At 45.7% G+C, this 20766-nt stretch overlaps 1 protein-coding gene across 30 annotated transcripts in view; it reads left to right on the forward strand.

The window, feature by feature from the left end:
* Window positions 1–20766, forward strand: part of CELF2 (CUGBP Elav-like family member 2) — a 561934-nt gene that overhangs the window by 521671 nt on the left and 19497 nt on the right. For 10 of the 30 annotated variants that reach the window (XM_079992629.1, XM_079992637.1, XM_079992641.1 and 7 more), the window contains one exon: window positions 16116–16235. In XM_079992629.1, coding sequence (XP_079848755.1) covers window positions 16116–16235 — 120 coding nt within the window. Of the gene's footprint in view, window positions 1–9683; window positions 9807–16115; window positions 16248–20766 lie in introns of all 30 variants that reach the window. The other 20 variants (XM_079992647.1, XM_079992622.1, XM_079992633.1 and 17 more) reach the window with 3 other exon arrangements.

Here is a 20766-nt window from a genome sequence, read left to right on the forward strand (position 1 = left end):
ACAGCTGGTCTCTTCCTGTCCTAGCTTATTGCTATGGTGCACAGTTCCAACTCAGTTGTGAAATTTTATTATTTATAGCAGCTGCACATGATGCTTCTTCCCCCCCCCCCCCGTCATGTGAATATCTGCTGCCACTGCCGCTGTAGTTCTTTCACATTGACGAGACAAAAGGATTCTGACTCAGGTTGGGGGGGGGGTTCAGTACGAAATCCATTCTAGCCACTTCCCTCCAACTCAGCTGACAACCTTCCTCCTTATCTCTCACCTCCAGAGCTGGACAAACACTTGGTGACCAGCAGGGCTTGGAATCTGCAGTTTTCAAACGCCTGATTCTGAAACTCTCCTTACCTTGATTTGTCACCTAGATCTGGCTGGCCTCTCATAATTTTGTGGGTGTCCGGTGAAGTTGAAAATGTAAAAAGGGGTTATTTTGGATCTGGCCTGGTACTGCGCATTTATTATGTACTGCTGAGAGGATGAGAGGGAAACGAAAGATGATGGTACTCAGGGAATGAAACTAGTTGGTGATGTTTTTGGTAAAACAAGCAGGAACACACAAGGAATTTTAGGGGAGAGAGAAAGGAAAGCAAACCAAAATAATTTTGCCATGTAATTATTTTGATTCATACTAGAGATCTTGTGTGTTAGTGTACTGGAGTGGGGAAACCTGGTTTCAAGTACAGTGGTACCTCGGGTTACATACGCTTCAGGTTACATATGCTTCAGCTTACAGACTCCACTAACCCAGAAATAGTGCTTCAGGTTAAGCACTTTGCTTCAGGAGAACAGAAATCGTCCTCCAGTGGCGCCACAGCAGCGGGAGGCCCCATTAGCTAAAATGGTTCTTCAGGTAAAGAACAGTTTCAGGTTAAGAACGGACCTCCGGAACGAATTAAGTACTTAACCCGAGGTACCACTGTATCAGCCACTCACTGGATGACTTTGGGATATCCAGCATACCTTGCAGGGTTGTTGTAGAACAGTATGACTTCATCATGATGTTAGTGGTCAACACATCATGTGGACATAAGTTTCACAGTTCAACTGTTGGTCCTCAATCCGCCCAGCATTCAACTTCACTGGATGACACAGGGGAGAGGCAGAGAAACACCTACATTATCATTATTATCATCAGCATCAGCATCATATATTTATACTCTGCCCATCTGGCTGGGTTTCCCCAGCCACTCTAGACGGCTTCCAACAAAATCTTTAAAATACATTAAAACATCAGTCATTAAAAACTTCCCTAAACAGGGCTACCTTCAGGTGTCTTCTAAAAGTCAGATAGTTGTTTATTTCCTTGACATCTGATGGGAGGGCAATCCACAGGGCGGGCACCACTACCGAGAAGGCCCTCTGCCTGGTTCCCTGTAACTTCGCTTCTTGCAGTGAGGGAACCGCCAAAAGGCCCTTGGTGCTGGACCTTGGTGTTCGGGTAGAACGATGGGGGTGGAGACACTCCTTCAGGTATACTGGGCCGAGGCCGTTTAGGGCTTTAAAGGTCAGCACCAACACTTTGAATTGTGCCCGGAAACGTACTGGGAGCCAATGTAGGTCTTTCAAGACTGGTGTTATGTGGCATTCGCTCCCAGTCACCAGTCTAGTTGCCGCATTCTGAATTATTTGTAGTTTCCATGTCACCTTCAAAGGTAGCCCCACGTAGAGTGCATTGCAGTAGTCCAAGCAGGAGATAACCAGAGCATGCACCACTCTGGCAAGACAGTATGCGGGCAGGTAGGTCTCAGTCTGTGTACCAGATGGAGCTGTTAGACAGCTGCCCTGGACACAGATTTGACCTGCGCCTCCACAGACAGCTGTGAGTCCAAAATAACTCCCAGGCTGTGCACCTGGTCCTTCAGGGGCACAGTTACCCCATTCAGGACCAGGTAATCCTCCACACTCGCCCTCCCGCTGTCCCCCCAAAACAGTATTTCTGTCTTGTCAGGATTCAACCTCAATCCGTTAGCCACCATCCATCCTCCAACCGCCTCCAGACACTCACACAGGACCTTCACCACCTTCACTGGTTCCAATTTGAGAGGAAGAGCTGGGTATCGTGTCTACTTTTGCCACACCATAGTCATCATGTCCACACCCCTGACCTCACCTTACCCATCATCATCATAAGCATGTAAGAGGAACAGTACTTTGTCAGACCAAAGACCCATCGACCTCCACAGGCTGTTTCCCACAGTGGCCCAACAGATTCCAATGGGAAGTGTATAAGCAGGACATAAGCACAACACTCTCTTGCTTGCGTTTCCTAGCAACCGGTATTCAGAGGCCTGTGGCCTCTGATCCTGGAGTTTACATATAGCTATCATAACTAGTAGTCACTGACAGCCTGATCCTTTCTGAATTTGTCTAATCCCCTTTTAAAGCCCTCATAAAACAGTCCAATTATTATTACCGCAGAAGCAGTAATAATATGGCAGTTTTTTGTTGAGGGCAGTCCACCCATCGCTTAACATTTGCCCCTGGTTCCAGAAGTCTGTCAGTGTATGAGTGACACCTGTCCAATCTGCTTGTTGAAGATGTGCAAATCGCTTTTTTTAAAAAAAATGGGCATGCTTTTTGTTTTAAAAAGTGGCCAAACGGTCTTAGCCTTTTGCTTCATCTCAAAGCCGCAGGCCCCAAAGAATAGACGTGTTTATTTTCATCAAGTCTCACTTATAGTAACAACCTCTGATACATTCAGAGCAACTCCCAAATCCTTACGCCATTATGAAATTCAGAAGCTACTGTTCTGGCTAATTTAGCATTTTTTTCCCTTAATGTGAAAATTGTATACAAGAGAAGCACCAGCTCCATTGACTTTAATGAAGCTGCCATGCACTAAGCATTATAAAACTTGGAAATGCTTTGGAAATGTGTTTAATGGCTGGAGAATGGTCTTAGAGAGTCATTGTAAATTTATATAGAAGCCTTGAGGTTATTAGTGGTCATCCATCAGCTATAAAATTAGAGACTGAAAGAGCTCTGGCACTGAAAACAGTGCCCTGTGATAGGCTATTTCGGAACATAGGAATAACTGTGCTGGATTCAACCACTGGTCTATGTAGCCCACGAATCTTTTTCCTAGAGTGGCTAGCCAGAAATCTCTAAGGAAGCTCATGATCAGGGCATGTTGTTGTGTGGTGTTCTCCCCATTTAGGATCCCAGCCACGCCATTCCATTTTCCCACTCCCAACAGTCGATCAACATTTCATGCCCCCTGAGCATGCTCGTTCCTCAGGCTGTTTTTGTGGTTCTCCTCCCCTTAGCTCCCCCTCCTTATTGTCCTGCATTATTTTATTTTTACATCTGTAAATCTCGGAGTTCCCTCAACCCATTAATACGTCCCTCTTGTGCATGGACTTCTGGCCACTTACCTCTGTCCATTGTTTATCTATTTCATCTCTCGTTTCACAAGAGGAGGAAAGGGGGCACACAATAATTACTATTTATTGCATTTCTAGTCCACCTTTTTCTCCAAGGATCTCAGAGTGACGCACATGGTTCTCCCCATCTCAGTTAACCTCTACAAAATCCCTGTAAGGTAGGTTAATCTGAGAGGCAGTGACTAGCCCAGTGAGCTTCATGGCTGAGTGGGGATTTGAACCCTAGTCTGCCAGGTCCTAGTCCGACTCTCTAACCACTACACCATACCGGCTCTCAAATAAACAATATTCCTGAAGTTGGCCAATGGTCTCCCATCCAAACATTGGACAGACCTAGATCTGCTTAGCTTCAAGTAAGGCTATGAGCTCCTGTACCTTCAGACTATACCTTAGTCAGTTAACTATTAATGAGGCCTAAAATGAGCAGAACATGGAATGTTTAAATGTAACACATAGCCAGGCTCTAAGATGACGATGATTGCAGAAAGATAGGCTGTTTTAAGAGTCGTTGCTGCCAAGATGGGGCAAGGATATCTCTCCATCACATGCAATGAGAGAGTAGCCCAGGCCCCAGCAACAATTCCGGGGGTTATTGCTTTGGTTGGTTTTCTTTTAACTATTTGTGTTTTTGTTCTGTAAGTTTATCTTGTGAACCACCCTGATGAAGGGTGGTATATAAATTTCAATACTACTACTACTAATAATAATGATAATGATAATAATAGTGTTCAGAGCCAACCATGCTGCAAGAAGTAAGATTCTTCACCTACACGTCTCTGTATGCTCAGCAGGGCTCTGATCCAGAAGGTTGTCCTCTGATTTGACTATAGAGATCTCAGAGAGATAGCATAGGGACTCAGTAGCAGCCCTTTATGAATCCTGCTATCAAACAGAAACATCAGTTTAATGGCATTGTTCCTCCTTGCACACTCTACAACTAATCCAGAAACAACCCTTGTTAAGATGTTCTTTGATTTCAACTTTCTTATCTGGCTCTACATTTTCCACTCCATTAAATACTTTGTAAACCCGAATAAAAGCTTTTCCTGGTTCTTCTCCGCTCCGTGGAATATGCATTTAGTTCTCTAAAGCCTCATGTACCATTTCTAAAGCATCTCCATTAAAACCTGGACAATAATGGAACATTTATATTTGCCTTTCAGTGATGGTAAGGAAGGGGCCGCGCCCTCCATTTATTTATTTATTTATTTATTTATTTATTTATTTATTTATTTATTTCTTCCTCTCCGTCACAAGAGGTATTGGGGGGTGGGGTTTAGTATTGAACTATTTTAATTGAACAGCCGATTGCTTTGCACCTAGAGACCATTTCTTGTTTTATTACAACAAAAGTGGCAGTACACTTGAGGGGAAACATTTCTTGGCTGGCTAATTTAATGACATAAAATTGTGATGAATGAGGCTATAAGATCAGCATGTACAGGTTTATAGGATTTGCAGGTTTAGGTAGCCTTGAGGAAGCGGCATGAGGTTTTGGGCTCGGGTCTCTTATTTGGACTTCAGACTGAGCATCCAGCTTTGCTTCTGACCTCCAGGATTTCAGGCAAGGATCTGACCCAAAATCTGACCTTGGAGATTTCAAGGACTGACCCCTAAATTTTTAAAGTAACCCTGGAGCTCACCCACCCACTCTGGTAGGAATGTAAGAAGGCGCTGATTTCTGATCCTTCCCATATTTGTCACATGCAGCACTGCTTCTGTTCCACTGCAGTACAGCTCCCAACAACAACAAAAATGGTGCCATTTGTCTTGCCATGGCAGAATTTTATATAAGTAACTATGCTATCATTATGTCACTCCACACTGTCCCATTTCAGAGCAAAGGCCATTCATTTCAATGCAAAGGAAATGCAGTGCAAAATTGCAGATTGAAACCAACAACAATACTGGTGATATTTGCTGGAATGATTTCCGTTTCACACGAGGCTTAAATAAGTGAACTTCAGCCATTTCTGCTCCTGTTTCCCTCTGAATTGTCCAACACGTACACACACACAGAGAGAGAGAGACTCCTAATTCAGCAGGGCTCTTCATTGGAACGGTCTCCCTCTCCTTCCTTGGAGGTCTTAAAGCAGAGGTTGGGTGGCCATCTACCATGGATGCTTTAGCTGAGATTCCTGCATCCTCCTTCCAACTCTATGATTCTGTGAAGCGTCCGGCTGCCCACTGCAGCCTTTGAGCCCTGCATTTCCTGCAGGTGATTAGAGATATCCCGGTGTTGGCCTTGTATATCCACAGACCTTTGTTTTTGTTGTTTAGTCGTTTAGTTCATGTCCGACTCTTCGTGACCCCATGGACCAGAGCACGCCAGGCACTCCCGCCTTCCACTGTCTCCTGCAGTTTGGTCAAACTCATGCTGGTGGCTTCAAGAACACTGTCCAACCATCTCGTCCTCTGTCGTCCCCTTCTCCTTGTGCCCTCCATCTTTCCCAACATCAGGGTCTTTTCCAGGGAGTCTTCTCTTCTCATGAGGTGGCCAAAGTATTGGAGCTTCAGCTTCAGGATCTGTCCTTCCAGTGAGCACTCAGAGCTGATTTCCTTCAGAATGGATAGGTTTGATCTTTTTGCAGTCCATGGGACTCTCAAGAGTCTCCTCCAGCACCATAATTCAAAAGCATCAATTCTTCAGCGATCAGCCTTCTTTATGGTCCAGCTCTCACTTCCATACATCACTACTGGGAAAACCATAGCTTTTACTGTATGGACCTTTGTTGGCAAGACCTTTACCTGCCTTTTAAGTACCTCATCAGCTTGGCAACCATTCTTCTAAACTTCCTACAAGATTGATAAAAGCAGTTGTCGCCTGTTTTGCTGCAATTAATTCACTTTATCTCCCAGATAAATGTAGATGATTGTCTCTGGCATTCTTGACCAGTCCGCCTGCTGAAAAATCTATTTGCACAGAATCTCTCTTCTTCTCCCTCGGGATGCAGTTAAATGATTTATGGGTTATTCATTATGTTATCCATCACACAAAAGGTTGCCTTTGTTAGGTAAAAGCATTCAAGTTTAGAACACAATTGTTTGAAATGCAGCCCATTTTTATAGAAAGTTTAGGAAGCTTCAGCAGAGAAGCATCACAAAACGTCTGTGCCCAACATTCTTTAAAAGCTTTTTCTTTATTTGTTCACTTCGGCACAATGCGTGTCTCTCCAATAGGCAGTTCAAGCCTGCCACGGTGACATTTTGTTATAGGCCAGTACACCCACTGTGCTATCTATGATTCGCTTCCAAAAATTATCTAAAAGTAACTGTACCTGTATGACAGTTTTCCAAATGAATCAATGTAGATGGCTCATCTTGGGAGATGGCTGTTTTCAAAATCCTGCATCTTATTCCTCTAAAAATCCACAAAATATTTTCCCATGTAAGTAACACGTTGACATATGTTTTATTGCACTCGGTGATAATAAATATATCCGGAAAACGTGAATAGAGTCACCTAATTCAAGCTGGTTCTGAAAAGGCGTGAAAAGAAGTAAAATTAGGTTTTCGGGATTTTTTATTTTTTTTAGTCCTGCTCAACTTCTGAGTGCTGTGTGATGCAGAAGATTCACAACCCGGAAGGATCTTCCAGCAGTTTATGAAGCTCAAAGTAGCATTTCCCCCTTTCTCTTGTTCTATTTTAAATTGTAAATCCCATTTAATTTTCACTTTCAATTCCTCCCTCTCCTTTGTATCTGTTACCCTGTGGAATGGGTGCAGAACTGCTGGTCCTTGGGCAAGTGAAGCCCTCTCGGTCTTTCTCGGTATCTTTGGTACCTACCCAGGTCAGGCCTCTTGACTGAAATGTGTTCTTGAAGTATAAGAAGGGATTTCTTGTCCCTGGTTGGAGATCTGCATGTCAGTAGAAACCTCTGGCTTTTGTGTAGCTGGAAGGCAGCCTCCTGTACAAAGTCACATACCTTGTTGTGCCTTCTCGTGCCTCTGGCCCCACCCCACGCGGCCCCTGGAAGGTTGCGTTTCTCAGGCTGGAAAAAGGCCTCTTTTCCTCTGCTGCAGGGGAAAACGCACAGGTACATTCACATGCAGCTACTTCAAACTATGCAACACTTACCACACACCTCCCTTGTCATGTCTAGTTTGGCCCTAGCCCTTCTTCTTTCTTCTCTTCTTTGGTGATCACTCGTAGCCGAGTAAGATTGTCTTCCATAAACACAGTTTTAACAATGAGTCTGTAGGTGACTGTGGAGGCCAATTCTGGATCCACACATCCTTCCACAGTGGGGACATTGGTTACGGTGTGGATTTGCCAAGCGTGTCTTCCTCTTAGCACGTTTCTCCCTTGCATCCTGAGTTCGAGTGTCTTCAAAGCCCATGACACCTTTGGTAAAGGCTGTTCTCCAACTGGAGCACTCGCAGGCCAGTGTTTCCCAATTGTTGGTGTTTATACTACATTTTTAAAGATTTGCCTTGAGATAGTCTTTAAACCTCTTTTGTTGACCACCAGCATTACGCTTTCCATTTTTAAGTTCAGAATAGAGTAGTTGCTTTGGAAGACGATCATCGGGCATCCGCACAACATGACCAGTCCAATGAAGTTGATGTTGAAGAATCATTGCTTCAACACTGGCAATCTTTGCTTCTTCCAGTACACTGGTATTAGTTTGCCTGTCTTCCCAAGTGATGTGTAAAAATTTTCGGAGACACCGTTGATGGAATCTTTCACGGAGTTGGAGATGGCGTTTATAGCCCTTATTATTAAGCTGACTAAGCAGTCAAAATGCCTGTCATTATGATGGCCACAGTATGTGCAGAGGTGTGGCTTGGGTGTTCCAAGCACCTTTGAATGGCAGCCTTGACCTCGATTTTACATGGGAGACAGCATCAGGGTGCAGGGACACTGGTTCCCAGTGTTTCCATCTATTGAGATTTGTGCCTGTTTGTATCTGCACTGCCCTGCCCTGCGTTCTGTCTGCTGGTCACACTGATATATTTTTTAACAACAGGTGTGTTTTGTCCTTCTCTACAGAAGAAGCTAGGGTGGATCAGATGAACACAACATACAGTAGAATAGAACCTTTCCACCATTTGCAATAGTGTGTGTGTTAGAGAGAAGAGGTTGGGGTAGGGTTGCCATACATAGCTGGTATTCAGCCATCTTAAACAGCGTCCGGACGGAAATTGCTGAAATTCAGACATGCCAGGAATGTAGATTTTTGTGAATTTCTTTCAAAAATAGTTAAAAATCTCTCTTTTTTTAATTTGAGAAAATAGCTCAACAGCTTTGCCAAAACCTGCTCAACAACTTTTGTCCGGATTTTCACTTTTCTAAATATGGCAACCCTAGGTTGGGCTATTATCTCTGGCATGAGAATAGGGATGCTACCGGAATACCTCCTTCCCACCAAACTATTTGCCAGTGAAATGTTGGAAAGTACTGCAGTCTCTCCATGCTACATTGGGGCCCGGGGCGGTCAATGGATCCGGAAGCGCTAAGCTGATTCATACTCTGGGCCCATCCCACGCGCATCTAAGATCCATATCTGCGCTCACACAGTCACACAGGACCCAGAGGAAGACTATTTAGACATTCTGCACGTACAAACCAGCACACAGCTATATTGCTGGCTTGTTCAGGTTATTTGCTGCCACAGCGTCATCAAGCGCTGCTGTCAGCTATGCCGCGCACAGGGTAGACATGCTACCTTGTACGCCACAGCGATTTATGAGAAGCACTGACCAGAAGCAGGCTGTGAGTTCTAAGCCATCAGAATTAATTTGAAGCTTAATAAAACTCCACACCTGAAGGAGCTTTAATATTAAGCGGCTTGTTGCAACCACAAGCACCAGGTCTCGCAGTTCGCTCAAAAGCGCCGGCACATTTTTTTGTGTGGGCCTAGATGTTTTGTGGCATATTAAGGGACGTCTAATCCATCAAAGGCTAATTAACTGAGTTCTTGGAAAGGTGCTGTAATGTAATAGGGGCATTAGTTATGTGCAGCATGCCAGCTCTCAACCGGAGGGAGTCTACCCGATAAGGTTAGCAAACACTTTTCTTACTTTATGTAGACTGTCCTAAGACAAATGTAAGTGAAGGAAGCACTTTTTCATTTAATGTGCAAGCTGACACAGGGAACCAATTTACATCAGAACGCAGCTTGATCTTTAAAAATAAAATAAACAGACTATCAGAGAAGTTCGTTATATCAGCCACTGTTACTCATTACAAAGCTAATCTTCAGGTGAGGTAAGAAGTGACCTGCCTGGTTACTGGCAATTTGGGGGCAATGGGACGCTGATCTTGGACATTTTCTTCTGTCCCTGTTTTTATTTCAGCATTTGGGAGTCCGCTGCAGTTGTCTTCCAACCACAAAGGGCTCCTTTACCTGCCCGTATCCCCCAAACTGACAAATACCTGCCTGGAAGATGAAATGAGAGTGAGGACCTTTCTAGCAGACGGTCAGTTTTTTTTAAGCAGTTTTCACCCATTTGCTATGCAAAGTCCAGAGGCCTTCCCCTCCATGTTGTGCTTCTGTCACAGGGATACATAACCATGAAAGTCCCACGCAGCGCACGCATACTCCTTTTACACACTGCAGCTGCTGTAAGTATATCCCTGGGGGGCAGAGAGAGCCATAGCTCTGTGGCAGAGCCAATGCCTTGACCACAGAAGTCCACAGGTTCAATTCCCCATCCCCCAATCTCTAAGTAGGGATGGGAAATACTTGGGGCAACCATAGGGGTTGGGTAGGTTGGCCCCTTCCAAGGCCGCAGACCCGGGAGGGTGCAAAAATCAAGAAAGTCTTCACCTGCTGGCAGAAGGACAGCAAGGAGGGAGCCAGACTGGCTTCTCTAAAGAGGAAGTTCCAAAGCTGTCTGAGAGCAGCCACCACCGAGAAGGCCCTTTCCCTCACCCCCACAAAGTGTGTCTGTGAGAGTGGCAGGACCCCAGGGGAGGGCCTCTCCCGAAGAGCTCAGAACCCAAGCAGGTTCCTATGAGGGAATACAGTGTTTCAGTTAGCTTGGACTCAAGCCCTGTAGGGCTTTGTAGGTGATAGCAAGCACTTTGAACTGTGCCCGGAAACAGCCAGCGGAACTGTTGTAGCAAGGAAGTTGTTTCCTGGCACGTAGGACACCTGAATGAGTCATTTCTGAATACACTCTCTTGCACGATGTAATGCAATCTGCAAGTATTTGGTTCTGCAAGTATTTGGTTCTTTGCTTGCAACTCTCTGAGTTCAGCAAAGCCAAACAGGACCTGTTATCTTGATACACCTGTATAGGACATTTCATAGAAACCCTAATGGTTGTATGCTCCCTATAACTAGCCCTGGTCAGCAATCTGGCTGCAGTTCTTTGAGCCGGGTAAAGTTTCTGAGCACTTTTCAAAGGCAGCCTGCATAGAACATGTTACAGTAATCTGAATGGAGTATAACTAAGGCATGTGTCACTAGGCAAATCAGACATCTCAAGGAATGGGTGTAGCCGGCGGAGTAGCTTTAACAAATGGTTGCAAATTTTGCCCGTTGTAGTCTGTCTTACAGAACCTTTGAGAACTAAGTTGGAACCAAACAGCAGGAGCTGTGGACTGTCGACATGAAAAGACTGTTTCCTGCAGGCTTTCTGCAAGCACATGTCTAGCCGCTGCTGGAAACAGGATGAGGGTCCCTTGCTTGATTTCTCCATGGCTCTTTTAGTGCAACATTCTAGAAAGCTTGCTGGAAAGAAAGCTTTCCGTTTTATCACCGCCTAGTGAAAGATCAAAAGGAGGGGCGAATCATTTTTGATTCTTAGGCATGCTGTTAATGCAAGCTATGGGCCATTTATAAAATCAAACGGACATTCTAGTCAGTATGCTTTCCCCCCAGCTGAATTTAATAGATGCAGTTTTTCACAACATGCAGTAATGCAGTTTGAATGAAGTAAATATTCTGGTTGGCTGGAGATAGATTTCTGGAAAGGGCAGGTAGCTTAATGCCAGTCACTCATGCTCAATAGCTGGATTGATGTGCTCTTTTGAATCGCCACCCAGGGTTACCTTCAGCAAAGGGATTAAATCCACCCCCCTCCACATTTTCAATCATATCCAAGAAGTTTTTTAAAAACACATAACCTTCCAGGAATCAACTAAAAACTCAGAAGTGTGGTTATTATCACATGGAATAATTGGAGCTCATGGGGTTTGGGACCCTCACGGCGCAATCCTAAACATGTCTATTCCAAGTAAGCCTCTCTGAATTCAACAAGGCAGTGACAGTGAGCCCATGGTTCTCCCAATGTTGGTTCCAGCTCCCATCAGCCTTGACCCTTGACCATGCTGGCGGAAACCGATGGAAGCTGGAATCCAACAATATCTGGAGGGCAGCAAGTTTCTCAGCCTTGCAATAGGGCTTACTCCCTTTTAAGTGGGTGTAAGATTGCAGGCATGGGATGCGGGTGGCGCTGTGGATTAAACCACAGAGCCTAGGACTTGCCGATCAGAAGGTCGGTGGTTCGAAACCCCACGACGGGGTGAGCTCCCGTTGCTCGGTCCCTGCTCCTGCCAACCTAGCAGTTCGAAAGCACGTCAAAGTGCAAGTAGATAAATAGGTACCACTCCGGCAGGAAGGTAAACGGCGTTTCTGTGCGCTGCTCTGTTTCGCCAGAAGTGGATTAGTCATGCTGGCCAGATGACCCGGAAGCTGTCTGTGGACAGTAAAGCAAGGTGAGCACCGCAACCCCAGAGTCGGTCACGACTGGGCCTAATGGTCAGGGGTCCCTTTACCTTTAGGACTGCAGGCAGCCTCAGTTCACTGGAGTTATACAGGGAGAGAGAGGGAGAGAGAGATTAAATTCCTTAGAGATTAAATTCCTTGCACAATTCCCCATCTTCAGGCAGTTGGTTAAAGCCAACGTGATCCTTGAATAGCAGTGGAGCCCAAAACCTGTACACCCAGGAAGGACCTCTGTTTTCAATGGGATTTACTTTATCCCCATGTGTAGCGCATGTGGGAATTGCAGCACAAACCTAGTTGCGCAGGGAAAATCCAATTTTTCAAAGCAAAATAGTCTCTGTAGGTCTAAACTAAGAGAGATAAGTGATATTTCTCCTCTAAGAATTTGTCCAACCTTTTAGGGCTAAACTAGACATGGTATGGATGATCAGTAATCTGATCTCCCAATGTGTTCTTATTTGCCTGTGCATCCATGGGGTGAAGACTGAATCACAGCCTTGAAGGTGCGAGAAGGGGTTTAACTCATCATTTATCCAATGGAAATCTCCCCACAAAGTTGCTGTAGGTCACGATGCAGAAAACAAACAGATACCTAAATTGCCAATGCCCTTCTAAGAGGCAGAATATTGTGCTATTGTATGGTGGGGGTTTTTTTACAAAAAGAGGAGTGGAATACATTTCAATCATAGCTCTCACTTTGAGGGTTCGATTTGTTTCTGGGCTGTATCACTAGAGACAGCATGTGCAGAGGGTGGGGTCTCAATAATGAAATGTTCCCCCATAGCAAATAAAGATCCCTGCAGACAGAAGGCTAGTGTCTCAGGGAGAAGGGATATAACCTAGCAATTAGAAGAGAGAGAAGAGAGTTTGGATTTGATATCCCGCTTTATCACTACCCTAAGGAGTCTCAAAGCGGCCAACAATCTCCTTTCCGCTCCTCCCCCACAACAACCACTCTGTGAGGTGAGTGAGGCTGAGAGACTTCAGAGAAGTGTGACTAGCCCAAGGTCACCCAGCAGCTGCATGTGGAGGAGCGGGGAATCAAACCCGGTTCACCAGATTACGAGTCCACTGCTCCTAACCACTACACCACACTGGCTCTTAATAAGAACTACAATTACATTTGCAGTTGCCCACATGCACTTTCATTGAACATACCCAGGGAATGTCATCATGATTCATTCATTGCTTCAAGAATACTTCCCTTTTGAAATCTATTAATGTTCGGGGGATAACATTCCCAGCAAAAAAACAGAGAAAAGAATCAATTTGCTGTGACCAAGACAAAGAGCTGCCAAAGTATAACTCCTGAAGGCAAAACCCCTGGATGTGTGAATGTTATACATTTCATCTTCTGTAACAATTAGGCTAACCAACAATGGGGCAGCAACATCAAGAAAAGCTGCCTGGAAGCATTATGCTGTCAGTACATCAAATTTTCTAGGAATCCAGGGACAACCTCCAGCTGTTTATTAAGCACTGCTGAGAGATTATTCATTTCAGAACAACAAGAGTTTGAGTGTCTGCTTGATTCACTGTGGTGGGAGTTCTGGAAGACATCAATTTGTAATTTCCCCCCACTTCCAGTATCAAATAGATTTTCACTAGCTGTTAATGAATATGGCGTTAGTTAATGAAAGCATCACTTGCCGTGTCAACTAGGGCTGGGCGATGCCTGGTTTTCAACAGCGTGATACATCTCCAGCTAAACATTGCTATCTACCGATATATCAGAATGGCTGAAATAAGGAAGGAGCTATGTAGAGGCATTGGCTGGCTTCACAGTTTTCCCTGTATCATGATTTTTGCCAGTGCCTGTTCTGATTTGTTGCCCAGATGGGTGGGGTATAAATAATAAATTATAAATAATTTATAATAAAATAAAATGGCAGAGTTAACAGGGGCTGTAGGAATCGAGAGAAGCATTATCTGGCTTCACAGTATTTCCCACACTGTGATTTTTGCATAGCACACACACACACAGACACACACATATATATACATCATGATTTGCTATATATTGTCAGGTCAAAACATATGAAATCGATATCACAATATGGATTTCAAATCGGTTTGGGACGATAAATCACCCAGCCCTAATGCCAGCATCAGCGTAAGCACCTCCTGCTATATGTGCGCCTTATGAAAAGGAATAACTCCACTCATAATTTCATGTGCACTAAAGGTGTAGTCAACAGCCCCTATTCAACCACCTTAGAAGTTCTTCATCATACTTGCAACCTGCCTCATTGTGTTTTGAGCAATATGTCAGCTACTAATGCAGTCAACTGGACACAACCATTTTATCTAAGGAGTGGAGGGGCAAATAGTTATGCTCCCAGCCCAGGCAATGATTTCAGTGTCCAATTTGCAGAACTGAATTATTCGTGCATATATATAGTACCGGCTGAGTAGGAAATCTGGACTTCTTCCCACTGATTCGGTGCGGTATGAGAACAGTCTACTAACATCATACACCAGGAAGAACTTTCTGACAGTAAGAGCTGTTTGACAGTGGAACGGTGTCCCCTGGGAGGTGGCGAGGTTTTTAAGCAGAGGTTGGGTGGCCGTCTGCCATGAATGCTTTAGTTGAGATTCCTCAGTTGCAATTCACCCTCGGGGTCGCTTTCACCATGCATTCATTCCCGGAAATGGCCACAACAGATGCATGATGTAAAAGGCAAGAACAATGGGTTCAAGGGACATTTAGGATGCAACCGCGTAGCCAGAAGATACCTAACACCCTGGCCCAGCTGATGTTGGAGCACTAAATTGGGTAGGGCTAAAGGGAAAGGGGATGTCAGGGAGGTTCCGGAAGGACCAGGAGTCAACTTGGACCCAAAAGGTCCCTGGACACACATACACACATCCATACTGGAGAGGAATTTAGGCCTGCTTCTGATAATATGAAAATCTTGTCCTGTCCATTCTCCTTTTTTTAAAATTGGTTCCACTTGGAATCAATGTCCTGCAAAAGGACAGAGGAACACAAGAGTGGTCTTTCTTTCTGCTCTCAATTCCACTCTTGAACAGGGCAATTGAACCATTTTCAGTTTTTACGCCACGCACCTCAGGGCTGCAGCCTTACACTGTGCTGATGTGCATGTTTACTCAGAAGTATGTCTGGTTGTATCCATTGCTTCCAGAAAATATGTGCAAGGGATATCTTACTGTTGAACTCTCTTATTGCTCCAAATTTCCCAACAAAATCCTGGAGCATGTGTTTCCTTAAAGGAAGCCACTCAACATCTACACTAGGAAAACAATACAGTGACACGATCCGTTCCAGGGTGCCGTTCGCACCCCAAAAAGTCTGCAACTAGAGCGGCACTTCTGCGCAAGCACGGAGCGCGATAGAGCGCTTCTGCGCATGCGCGCGTGGTGAAACCCGGAAGTATACACTTCCGGGTTTGCCGCGTTCGCAACCTGAAAATCTGCAACATGAAGCGAACGCTACAAGAGGTATGACTGTATTCTGATTACGTCCGGTCTCCTCCGTTATACTCCAGAGTCGCACAGTATGTATTTATATAAAAACAACAGCCTATTCAAGTAAGCCCAGGTGGAATTAAGAAGCTGTTTTATTAATTTGTTCACTAATTCAATTTTTATCCCACCCTTTCCCCCCCAAGGAGCCTCTTCCCATTTGGCTGGCATCAAATTGTGGTTGGTCTAATGATAGGACAGATTGTTACAACAGATCATCATGACTCTGCATCTTTGACTGCTCTCTTTTCCCCCATCTTGGCATTGGCTTGAATGTGACACACACTACCATGAATTCAGTTTATTTTTTTTATTTTTTTTTAAAGTCCATTTGTCCTAGAAAAGTGGTGTCATGTGACTTGATCCTAGGTTTCAGCCTGCTACTTTTTATTTTATTTTTAAAAAAAATAAGTTATCAAAGCAAGTACTAGAGGTTGTCTGATTCCTTACATTTGCAGCAAGAATGCTGTGGTTTATCACTGTGAGAGTGCATGGAACTTAATGGTTCTTTGTGGGTGAATAACTGGGCGCTCCATTTCCCTCTCCCTTTTTTTTTTGCCTCCTTTAGTGGCTGCATCAACAGCAAATTCCACAGCTGGGGCGGCCATGAATTCCTTGACTTCTCTGGGGACTCTCCAAGGATTGGCAGGAGCCACTGTTGGATTGAATAATATTAATGCACTAGCAGGTACCGTAAACAGTGAGTATTTATTGCTGTGGTGGACACTCCAGCAATTTCCCTGTAATCACCGTAGGAACACTTGACCGTTTATAATACAGTGAATGTTACTATGAAAAAGACATGTGCAAAATACATGGGGTGAAACTGACAAAGTTCTGTTCTGGGTATCCACAGTGACTTGGCCTGAACGGGTCTTGCCTCGTTGAAGGACCGCGAACGCCATTGCTAACATTTCCTCACAACATTGTGTTTCTCTTGCAGGGTGTGAACATAGTTAGGTTTGTGCTTGGGCAGCTAGCGTTGATTCTCAAGGCCAATCATCTTCAGATTCAGACGAGCCAGATGCTGTTTCCATTTGAAAGAGAACAGAATAGCAAAGAGGCTCCTGTTGCTGCTGCTATTGCTAGTAGTAGCTGCTGCTTGTAGCAGCAGCAGCAGCAGCACACAATTACGGTGGGCTGTTGCTAAGCCCAAGAGGTGTAGAGTGTGCCCCCGTTAATAGTGGTAGTTTCATTTATGGCTTCCAGAAGACAGTTGCATAAGGCATTGCATATTACCTGATGCAGTCCATGAGGCGGTCTGATGTGGGCAAAGCTCGATTGGGTCAGAACTGGCAAATTTCGTGTGCAACTCATTTCAAGCAGACTCCTCCTCATCATGAATGAGGGACATGTGGTCCTCCCAATTCCATCACCCCAGACCATTGGGTGTGTTAGCTGGGGCTGATAGGAATCCAGTAACATCTGAAGGGCCCCCACTTCCCCACCCCTGGTCTATATGATCCCCAATACTGATGTCCATGTGGACCTCAATCCCAGTGTCTCTAAGAACATAGGTGTCAGGGACTCAGCGGGAGCGCAGGGAGGAGAGGAGATGGAGAGCGAGGGGGAGCAATCCGAGGGCAGCGTAGGAGAAGATGACAGCAGCCCGATAGATTCCGTGAGCCTCTCCAGCGAATCGGAAGATTCACAGAAGGGGGCGCCGATGGGCAGGGCAAGGGGGGACCCAAGGGGGACACCCCAGAAGCAAGGGGCCAGCGGGGACTCCCAGAGCAGCAGTTGGAAATCAGGACCAGCTTCCCCACCAGAGCGTAGTGGGGGGGAGGAGTCCCAGGTATCAGAGCCCACATATTCACCACCAGCGAGAGAAGATGAGTCAGGAGTGGCCACGCCTCCATCGGAGAGCGAGGGAACGGTCAAGAGGAAAGTTGCAGGCTGGGCGCGCGCGCCAAGTTCAAATGTACAGGCGAGCGGCACAGAAGGTAGCCCGGATAGGGAACCAGGTCCTAAAGCCCACCGGAAGGAGGGGGAAGAATCATCAGGGTCAGCGTCAGAGGAGTCCAGAAAGGATGAAACCCTAGCGGGCAGGAGGGCCCAGAGGAGAAAGGAACTTAGGAAGAGGTGGAGCAAGGCGAGAGTCTTAAACTGGTGTGGAAGGGGCGGAGACTCAGACGGGACTTCGCCGGTCTAGGGTTGAGACGTAGAGCTGCGCGCTGCGGCTTTAAAATGGAAACTGAACCTCAATAAAGACTTTTGTACATAGCTACAGCCTAGCGTTGGTCCTCTGTGAGCTGGGACCTAGAGCAAAGCTCTGACAATAGGCTTAAGTGTAGTAGGTCATACTCAGAGTATGCCCATTGAAACCCATTGACAACTCAGTCATAGAATCGTAGAGGGTCATCTAGTCCAACCTCCTGAAATGCAGGAATCTCAACGAGATCATCCCATGACAGATGGCCACCCAACCTCTGCTTGAAAACCTCCAAGGAAGGAGAGACCACCACCGCTCATGGGAGTCTGTTCAACTGTTGAACAGCTCTTACCATGAGAAAGTTATTTCTGATGTTTAGCCAGAATCTCCTTTTCTTGTATTAATTAGATCACAGATGAAAAGAACGGAGTTGTGTATTTGGATAGCTCAGTTGGTTAGAGCACAGTTCTGATAACTTCAGGGTTGCAGGTTCGATTCCCATATGGGACAGCTATATATTCCTGCATTGCAGGGGGTTGAACTAGGTCAGCCTTTCTCAACCTGTGGGTCCCCAGATGTTGTTGAACTACAACTCCCATCACCCCTAGCTAGCAAGGCCGGAGCTCAGGGATGATGGGAGTTGTAGTCCAACAACATCTGGGGACCCACAGGTTGAGAACCACTGGACTAGATGATCCTCAGGGTCCCTCCCAACTCTACAATTCTATGATTTATCGGTGTCAGATCAGTCTCACACATTACTGTAACCTAAATACCACAGCCTTGCACACTTTACCATTCACACTGAAATATAGAAGCCAGAGTTGTTCTCTTGTTTGTGCTGGGCAAGTTACCAGCAGTTCTCCCATTATCAAAGAAACAGGGTGCCCAGTTTCAGATATGGGGTGTAGTACAGGGTCCTTGACCTATCTGAAAACCCTAATCCAGCTGGCCCCAACCTGGCGTCCTTCAGATGCTTTCAACTACAGCTTGGGATAATGTGAGCTGTAGACCAAAACATCTGTGTGGGGACACTAAGTTACGGGAGGCTGCCCCCTTCCGTAATCTGCTGCCCTGTCAGTGTCCAGCCTCCTCTCATGACTAGGCACCGTACAGCAAAGAATTGGTATTTCCTTGGAATGCATTCCAGGGGCTTAGCAGCGCTAGTTCATAGCAGCATCTTCGCGAAATCTGTTTCTAGGGTCTTAAGAGATTAGCTGGTTTACTCGGCGTGAGGTTTCGTAGGAAGGAGTCTATTTTGGAGATAGGCAGCTGGCGGCCTTGGCATTTGGCGCAGCCTCCTGAGCCCCATCAGACCTCGTGTAGCCCTCCCTTTCTCTCGTTCGCAAGCCAAGGCACGGGCAAACGCAGGAGAGAACAAGTGAGGTGTGTAACTGGCAGAGCCTCTTTGGCTGCTCATACTAGGAAAGAGCAGTTAAGGAATCTCAGCTTCTCGGCTGGCACAGGAGTCTTGACTACAAAGAGTGTAGTTGGCGTTGCAGGCCCGTTTGTGTCAGTTCAGAATACCTGTTAAGAATTATTTGATGATCAGTAGTAGCTTGTTTGATCAGAATCACAAAGTGGACTAATAGGTAGTATATGTAGATGTGAACAGGAGGCTATTAGAGGTCTGCATTTCTTAAAAAGAGAAATGCCTCTTGTATTCATTGGTGTCAGTGATTTTTGTTGTACTTATGTTTAACAAATGTCTGAGTCTCGTGTTTTCTTTCCCATAATTGGGGCATATTTTGTGTTCCTGTTATCTTTCTGTTCTCACCTTGCTTACTTGGTTTTTCTCCCTTCTCAGGGAGCTCAGTCCACACACACACACACACACACACACACACACACACCTACCAACTTCTGGGTCTGCTTTGTGCTTCTGATGTAGGGTGTTGCCTGTCAAAAGCTTTGCCAACTGGTTAGAATCGGTTTATACCACCCCCACAAGTGTGTTCGCAGATGCAAAAGGGCATAAGGAGCACATCCAGTGTGTTCAAAGTGCAGCATGCATCCCTACAGGACCCACGCAACGTGTCTGCCTCTTTTTGATGATTGGAGATAATACTTGTGGGTGGACGTGGGCACATAGGGATCGGTTCACACCTAACTTTCCATGTGTGGCAGAAGGCGTGTGTACCCGAGGCTCTCTTCCAGCCATGTGTACTGGAAGGTGAGCAACCCCTCAGGGGTGTTGAAAATGAAATCGTCGTTCTTAAAAACGATAAAGCATGCTTGAAACTGTGTGAGATAGGCTCAGGGCTCAGCTAAAAGTTAACTGTGAGCACACAACCCTGATGCTTGCCTTGGTGACAGAAAAGTCCCAAGGGTGGAGCATTCCCTGCCGGTGCCCAGGGAGGGGGCCCATGTGCTAGGGCAAGGTGCTGTTCCCTTCTTGGTTCTTTATGTGGGGTCAGGATCAGGCGCAGAAGCATGCCTGTTTTGTATCGTCTAAAAAGCCCCTTCCACAGAGATGCTTCTAGGTCAGCTGGCAAGCAGAACGTTTCTCAGCTACAAAGTGTGTCAGCTACAAAGAAGTGGCCCTGTACAGTTTGGGTGCAGGTTTGCTGTTTGCTTTCACTCAAAGGCAGTGGGGTCAGGGGTTATTAGTTTGGCTGCCTTTCCTACTTCCTGCATAATTTCCAGCTGCTGCTGCTGCTGCTCCCTGCATTTCCTCCTGCAATGCCAGGATGTATTTGGCCATCACCAGTTTTTAGTCTATCACGGTGTACCCAGAGGAATGGATGTCCTCCTCAGTATAAGTTGCTTGCTTCAGTTCTCGGCATGATGCTCTTCTTGTCCTTGCTGTCGAATTTCTTACTTGTCCTTTTTGTGTGTAGGTGTGCGTGTGTCTCGTAAATCTCTTGTCATTGTGAGGCTTTGGGAGAAGGGGTTGTGCTGAAGACAGAAAGGGCTACTTGGTGCCCAAATGAAAGTAATTGTGTGAGGCTGCATGGGTCCTTGTGCAGCAGGGGTCTTGCTTCTCACAAAGGCTCAATGGATTTGTCTCTTTAGCTCAAGATACTGATAACGTCCAAGCATAATATGACCATGCATAAGAGAAGCT

This window comes from Podarcis cretensis (genome assembly GCF_951804945.1).
Source record: "Podarcis cretensis genome assembly, chromosome: 10".
NCBI lineage: Eukaryota > Metazoa > Chordata > Lepidosauria > Squamata > Lacertidae > Podarcis > Podarcis cretensis.